The sequence below is a fragment of the Pantherophis guttatus genome, chromosome 1, assembly GCF_059756535.1.
Source record: "Pantherophis guttatus breed Tessera chromosome 1, ASM5975653v1, whole genome shotgun sequence".
In the NCBI taxonomy this organism is placed as follows: domain Eukaryota; kingdom Metazoa; phylum Chordata; class Lepidosauria; order Squamata; family Colubridae; genus Pantherophis; species Pantherophis guttatus.
In genome coordinates this window covers 326,478,926-326,486,779 of record NC_142063.1, presented here as the reverse complement: position 1 = coordinate 326,486,779, position 7,854 = coordinate 326,478,926, and the positions used below count along the sequence as shown (strand labels likewise).

General features: G+C 40.7%; 1 protein-coding gene across 2 annotated transcripts; it reads left to right on the top strand.

Moving 5' to 3' along the window:
* The first annotated feature begins 1,772 nt into the window (after positions 1–1,772).
* Positions 1,773–7,854, top strand: CHCHD2 (coiled-coil-helix-coiled-coil-helix domain containing 2). Of its 2 annotated transcripts, XM_034420974.2 has the most exons (4): positions 1,773–1,994; positions 5,913–6,150; positions 6,628–6,781; positions 7,579–7,854. In XM_034420974.2, the coding sequence occupies exons 1-4, from the start codon at positions 1,945–1,947 to the stop codon at positions 7,587–7,589; spliced, it is 453 nt and encodes a 150-aa protein (XP_034276865.1). In that variant the 5' UTR covers positions 1,773–1,944; the 3' UTR covers positions 7,590–7,854. The 2 variants fall into 2 exon arrangements, with proteins under 2 accessions (XP_034276865.1, XP_087739534.1); XM_087883408.1 differs by lacking the exon at positions 7,579–7,854 and having other exon boundaries at positions 1,787–1,994; positions 6,628–6,789.

Genomic DNA, 7,854 nt, shown 5'->3' with positions numbered 1-7,854 from the left:
AATGTATTTTGATCTGTGCTTGAGTGTGCCCTTTTAGTATTCTAATTATTGTTGCCTGACTCCCATTGTGGCTGGGAGGTCATGTGCTGTCTTTGGTAATGGGTGGGGAATGTAGATTTTAATCCCATCAGCTCCAGCCTTCTATGGGAGCTGTGGCTAAAGACATTTTGTTTATGAATAGGATGGCCTGGCTTTCTTAATGGGTACAAAATATCCATCTCTATAAAGACTTCAGGCTTCTGCTTGAGGCTGTTTTCCTGTAGCAGGCTGCTTTCTGCAGTTAAGAACATGTTTCCCCTCTTCTCCTATAGCGGAAATATAATATTCTGCCTCTTTTAAACTCCCCCAAAATATTTCATACTCTAGGAGGGGGGGAAGCTTCCCACAATAACATTTTGCAAATGGTAAATTTATGAGTCACATTACAGCACTCCCTTTCCCAGCCACATCTGCTTAAAACTTACAAGTATAGTCAAAGACCTCCAGAATACACCCCCTATTGTTTTTAATCCTGCTGAAAAGGCTTATTATTATTACAAATTATTGTACCTGAAATGGTCTTGGCTAAAAGCAGAACATGGTTTCCTGAATTTCTAAAGGATGTATGGATGCCATGCTAAAATACTAATATAACCTTTATTGAAAAGATGATATTAGTATTTTATCAGGGCATCCATGCCTCCTTTAGAATTATTAAAATTGTAATAAAGACTAAAATTCTGGGTAGCGCAAGTAGGCAACAAGGGAAAGAAGAGGTGGTCTGGTGCTCCCAAAACTGCAAGTAATCCTCAATTTATGACCAGAATTGAGCCCAAAATTTCTGTTGCTAAGTAAGACATTTGTTAAGCGAGTTTTACCACTTTTTATGACCTTTCTTGCCACAGTTTTATGATCTTTTTTGCCACAGTGAATCACTGTGTTGCTAAGTTAGTAACCCAGTTGTGAAGAGAATCTGGCTTCCCCATTGACTTTGCTTGACATAAAGTCGCAAAAGGTGATCACATGAACTTGGGACATAGCAACGGTCATAAATATAAACCAGTTGCCAAGCGTCTGAATTTTGATCGCATTATCATGGGGATGCTGCAAAGATCGTAACAGTCACATTTTTCAGTGCTACTGTAATTTTGAACAGTCACTAAACTAACAGCTGTAAGTCGAGGACTACCTGTACGTATAATATGGTAATCATTCCAGTGTATGCCTACGATGCTGGACAAGCAAGGAGGAGAAAAAGAAAGGCCTTTCTTTTTAGCATCCTGACTAAAACATCTACAGCCTTCTCTCTGTTGAGGCTCTCCAAATATGCTAAAAGCTAAATTTCAACTATCACTGAAGTCTGGTGCATCTGAAGAGCACCTAGGAGGGGGAAAAAAATCAGGCAAGAAGTCTAGAGTATGGGTCTCCAACCTTGGCAACTTTAAGCTTGATGGACTTCAACTCCCAGAATTCCCCAGCCAGCAAAACAAAGCTGACGGGGGAATTCTGGGAGTTGAAGTCCTCCAGGCTTAAAATTGCCAAGGTTGGAGACCCCTGCTCTAGAGGACCTTCAAGTTATTTTGCTATACTGTTAATGGCTTTTGAGCAGAAGTCTAAAGAAACAGGGATGCGCCCTGGGCCTCATATTCAAATTTCCTTGACGTCGTTCGCGGGGGGGGGGTGGGATGGCCGCCCCGATCACGTGATCCAAGTGCTGACAAACTCGCTTTCCCACAAACGGAGCCCTTCCGCCGCGGAGCTGGTGACGTCATTGCGCATGCCCCCTTTGAGGCGAAGCGGCTTCGGTGACCTTGGGCCTGGAGGAAGTGGTAATTGGGACGGAAGTGAAAAAAGAAACATCGCCAAACGCGGTGAGAGGGGAAAACAGGGAGGCAGCTACCGTCGACCAGGAGGAGAAGCCGCTGCAGGGGAAGGAGGGTTGAACGTTCGTCCGTTAAATCAATCATGCCGAGGGGGAGCCGAAGCCGAACGTCCCGGATGGCGCCACCCGCCAGGTAAAGGAGGTAGCGTTGCAGCCAAGGGGGACCCAATCCGGACACGACTGGAGGGCAGCCGAGGGAATCTGGTGGACCTTAAACGGGCCTTGTTTGGGGGAGGGGGAGAAGAGGGCGGATTTCGGATGGGAGTGCATTGAAAGGCCGTTGAGGGAAGCTGGGGGGGGTGTGTGTGTGGAGGGGGGACGCAGGCTGTTATTTGCCTTATCACGGCTGAGGGGCCACGTGACCTAGAGCGGCGGCGACTCGTCAGGTAGATCCTGACTAGGTGGCTCAGTAGCTAAGACACTGAGCTTGTCGATTAGAAAGGTCGGCGGTTCGAATCCCTAGTACAGGTCTCCTGCGTGAGCAGGGGGTCGGACTAGATGGCCTCCAAGGTCCCTTCCAACTCTTGTTACTGTTTAACTGTTAAGAGCCGACGGAAAGGCCGTTTTGAGAAGGCTGGAGAGTGGGAGGAGCATCCCCGGAGGCTGGGCTGAGGGAGGCAGAGGAAAGAGAACATGGCGGGCAGAATTAAAAAAAAAAAAAGGAAAGTGCCGCTTGCACGAGGGAGAGTTTTTATTTGTTTAGATTGTTATCCCTCCTTTTTTATTATTATTTATTTTATATTACATATAATTTAAGGCGGCAAACGTTTATTAACAGAGGGACCTTATAGGTCTAGTCCAGGGGTTTCCAACCTTGGCAACTTTAAGACTTGTGGACTTCAGCTCCCAGAATTCCTCAGCCAGCTATACTGGATGAGGAATTCTGGGAGTTGAAGTCCACAAGTCTTAAAGTTGACAAGGTTGGAGACCCCTGATCTAGTCCAACCCCCTCCTCTCCCCACCTCCCGCTCAAGCAGCAAATCCTACACAATTTCTGTTAAATTCATTTGTAAAATGTATATATGCCATCCCTCTTGCGGTTCATATTTAATGCTGATGCCTCATATTATCACCACAACAACCCTGAGAGGCGGACTGGGCTGGGAGAAACTGACTGGCCCAAAGTTATTCAGACAGCTTTTATGTCTAGGTAGGGGAGGCCTAGAACTCACAGCCTCCTGGTTTCCAGCCAAGCACATTCATCAATACACCAAACTGGCTTAGTTCAAGGCAACAAACGTGCCTCTCTTCACTTTAATGCTGCCACACAACAAACCTGTGGGGAAGGTTGGTTGACCCACACCCAGTGAATTGAGGTTTGAGGGCTGAAAGTGGACTCTCAATGTATTTGATTGGGTACCATGGTATGCAATAGGAATAGTTGGTCAAGAGAAGTGAAAGGAACGGAAAAACAGAAACCCCGTGCTTAGCTAAAAGGAAGGGGTGGGCTGCAAGATAGAATAATACCATAGATGTATATAGAATGGAATTGGAATATGTAAATGAAGACTCAGTCATCCAGGCCAAAAGTATCTAAAAGGGTTAAATCATGGCAACTGCACCAAGTTTATTAAAAGTAGGTAACATTTTGTTACTCATCCAAGTAACATCTTCAGTCAAAATGAAACTTTTGGGTAGGCAGAGAGTCTTTGGAATGAACCAAATCTTGCAGACATACAAACAGCAGGGGGGTTCTCCCCAAAATGAAAAGCAACATGTAAATCAAGGTTCAAATCATCTAGCCCAAAAGTATTTAAAAAGGTTAAATCATGGCAACATGGAAATGGAATTGGAAGATACCAGAAAGATAATCTAGTCCAGCCTGCTGTGGTGCACAGATAGTGACTATCCAGGCTGTATTTAAAACTTCTAGATGGACATCCCATAAATTCCATGGGTAGACTGTTCCAGCATTGTACAGAACTTAACATCCAAATGCTTTTTCCTGATGTTTAAACAGCATTAAGATAGTCACAACATAAATCCAATATTTTTGTCCTAGTTTCTATCATAATAGAAAAGATGACTTCACTGTCTTTATAGCAGCCTTTTTATGTAACTAACCTTTGATATGTCTCCTGTCAGTCATCTTTGCTCCAGACTGAACATCTGCCTGACTTTAGAGAACAAGATCTCAAATCCCCAGTTAATTTTTGTTACCTTCCTCTAATCCATCAATATCCTTTCGGAGATACGATATCCAAAACTGTACAGATAGAATTTATGCTTAAATATTCTAGTTGTCTAAAATCTTACTGACTGTAGGCTTATCCTGGAAAAGCATGGTCTGTGTCAAATGTCGTAATTTAGTTATATCTTCAAAAGCAGCAGTTGCGGGCTTCCATGTTTTATAAAAGTCACAATTGTAAATGCAAATTATAAAAATGCAATTGTAAATTGTAATATACATTATGCTTTAAATTGCATCTTCCTACTTTCTATGTATGATTCAGAGTGATTTATATGTGGACCTGTTAAATATAGGTTTCATTTTCTATCACGTGTTTTTTTCCAATTAAACAAGCTTTAAAAGACCGACAAAATGACTGTCAGCTAGTTTTGCCAAAGATCAGCCATAGCTGTGTTTTTCTGTCTTCTGGGCAGTGCAGATTACATAAAATGTATGTGAATATTTAACTCATCTAGCAGTGTCACAGCTTTGTAATTTGTTATGTTGACAGTTCAGTTAAACATTACAGTAGAGAAAATAAATGTTCCTTTTCTTTGAGAAAAAGAAAATCAGATTCTTCCAACAAGTCAACTCTAACCTTATTCTGTGAACAAGAGGTCCGTCCTTACCTATGAAAAAATTGTCCCCTTTAGTATATTAGTGTGCCATAGGATGGTTCAGACAGCATGTCTGAAAACATGTGTTCCAGGTGACCTGTAGGCACATTTTATGACTGATACAAATGGATTCATCTGAATATAAGGGTAATGGTAACAAGTTATATTCAAATTTAATTTTCATCTGCCCAGGCTTCTTCAGAGAAGGAGAAGCCAAAGCATAAACAGACATAAATATTGCTGTTTATAGTGCTTCAGCGTCTCTTATATGTTGTAATGGTGCAAGACACCAAGAAGATACAGCGGTTTTTTCTGCTTCCTCAATTATTTACTTATCTGTTGATACAGTCTGTGAGAATGTGGTTGGCACTTTTAAAATAATTCCCAATTTCAACTGGAATTTCATCGCACTGTCCCCAAATTTACTATACTGGCTCTGTATTCTCAGAAAGCACTGGCAAACCACAGGTGTGCTTCATCTTGTCCTTTCAGACTGTATGCTCTGAAACATGACCTTTCCCAGCTCAGTTTACCTCACAGGGTGGTTGCTGTAGGGAAAAATAGCAATGAGTGGTAAGTACAGGTAATCCTCAACTTACAACCACAATTGAGCGCAAAATTTCTTTTGTTAAGCAAAGCAGTTTTAAGTAAGTTTTGCCCCATGACCTTTTTTGCTACAGTTTTTAAACGAATCACTGCAGTTGTTAAGTGAATCATGCAGTCAGTTGCCAACTGCTTGGATTTTGATCATGTGACCACACGGATGCTGCAATGGCCTAATTTTCCCTTTTTAAATTGTAAATTTTAAATTTGTCTTAACCATTATGGGTGTTTTTAATTTGTCCCGGGCCAAGTTATTTAATGTGGTTTTATACTGTCTTTTAAATTTTGTAATCTATGTGTTTTATTTTTTGGCTGTTCACCTCCCTGAGTCCTTCGGGAGTAGGGTGGTATATAAATATATATATATATATATATATATATATATATATATATATATATATATTTTTCGGTGCCGTTGTAACTTCGGTCACTAAATGAATGGTTGTAAGACAAGGACTACCTGTATGCCTCGAGCTCCTGAATGAAAAGTGGAATATAAGCCAAAAATAAATAAATAGGTTGAAATGTGGCAGCAGTTCGTGAAAACATGCAAGAGATACTGCAGAGCGGTATCTTCAGTAATCTTCAAATGTGAAAGAAGCTGGCATTTGGAATTATATAGTACGTGAATTTTAATTGTTTTCTCCCTTTCTTTTCATAGCCGTGTACCAATGCGATCAGCTCCACCCATGGCTGCCCGTGCTCCTGTCCCAGCCCCAGCCCCTGCTTCAGCAGTGGGTTCTCCTGCCCCCAAGCAGCCTGGCCTGATGGCCCAGATGGCCACCACAGCTGCAGGTGTCGCTGTAGGTTCTGCTGTGGGCCATACTCTAGGACATGCCATGACTGGCGGCTTTGGGGGTGGAAGCTCTGAAGCTGCAAGACCTGACATCACTTACCAGGTAAAAGAAATTATTTCTTTTCTGAAATGTATACTTGTCAAGAAAGATTGTGAACTGGCTAATAAACAGGGAGAACAAAAAGGGAAAGACATGTGCTTTAAAAAATGATATTTTAAGATGAAGTGCTACTCTTTTTTTGAAGAGTACATTTCTTCATAGTATTCCACAAGACAAACCATCTGTTATTTTTTTCAGGCTGTTATTAGCATAATTGTATTAAATATCATGGAATGCTTGAGATATTTAGTTGAAGAAATTGGAGGATAAAACCTGCTGATTAGGAAAGGTGTTACATGAAATTATCAGCAGGGCTGAGAATTCCACAAATTATGGAATTCCACAATTCGTGTATGTGAATTTTCCCCATTTTTGCAGTTTGTAACAAAAAGAGGTCCTGGTTGGACGTCCTTATCAGGATCTGTTCTCTCCCTTCCCCTCTTCCAATTCTCAGTCTCATTGCTTGCATTTCCTCTTTAGGAACCTCAGCCAGCCCAGCCTGCTATGCAGCAATCCCAATACACGGCTTGCCAGTATGAGATGAAGCAGTTCTTGGAGTGTGCTCAGAACCAGGCTGATCTGAAGCTATGCGAAGGCTTCAGCGAAGTGCTGAAGCAATGCCGATTTGCAAATGGTATGTAGCTTCTGTGGCTTCCTCTAGAAATTGGAAGCAGGCTTCTTTTTGAAGCATGAGAAAGAGGACAATTGGTTTAGGCACTGTTATGAATCATTGCTGGAGGACGTTTGAGGGTGATGGTTACAATGTTAGGAAAACATTTAATTTTGTTAACTTAATTCATACAAAACATTAAACACTGCTTACTTACAGTGATAACTGAACTTCATTATTCCATGCAGGATGACAATTTAAAACTGATTTCTATAGTTGCATGCCAGTTTATCTTGCAAACTTAAGATTTTCATTGTTTGTGTGCCTCCTAGCAAGCTGTTAATTCCAACTTTGTTAGACATTCCTGACATAGTGCTTAATCTAAACTTTATAATAAGAGGTATTTTGAAGATACCCAGTTATTGGTAGTGGTCTAGTATTGGCTATCAGTTTACCTCGTTGTATCCTGATGAAATGCAAATACATAATGCATTAAAGTAAAGTCATACCTGTGTTTGATCAAGATAGTAAGTCACATGAATATACAACTTGGGAAAATCTGTACTAAAAATCTTCAGGTAGAATTTAGTATCCAGCAGCCCATTTCTACTAGCTCATTTTTAGAATTTTGATAAAAGAATGAAAAATAATATTGGCTTGGTGTAAAAAGTGGAGGAAAAAATGCGAAGGGGCTATGATAGTACTTAAATGTGGTATGGAAAGGTCAGGGAACTTAAATGTGATTTTCTAGATCTTGCAGTGCATTCTTTTTATGTATTGATACTTATATATATGTTTTATTTTTTCCTTCAAATCCACAGGCTTATCTTAATTAAACGCTGGAGGATCAAATCTAGCTCCATCACTGAGATAGATCGCCAGTAAAATTTTCTTTTTAACATCTAAAAGCTCTCCGACGTGTCTTTGTTTTCCATCTGACAAGAAAGCATGAAGCTTGCAGCAAAAAGAATTGTGGCAGTAACTTCTTGTGATTGGGAAAGTAGAATGGTCATCCAATTTTAGGATTATTTCACTTGTGATATTCCAGATTGTAATTGTGTATGATCCTTAGAATAAAAAAATATTATTCTGGAAAA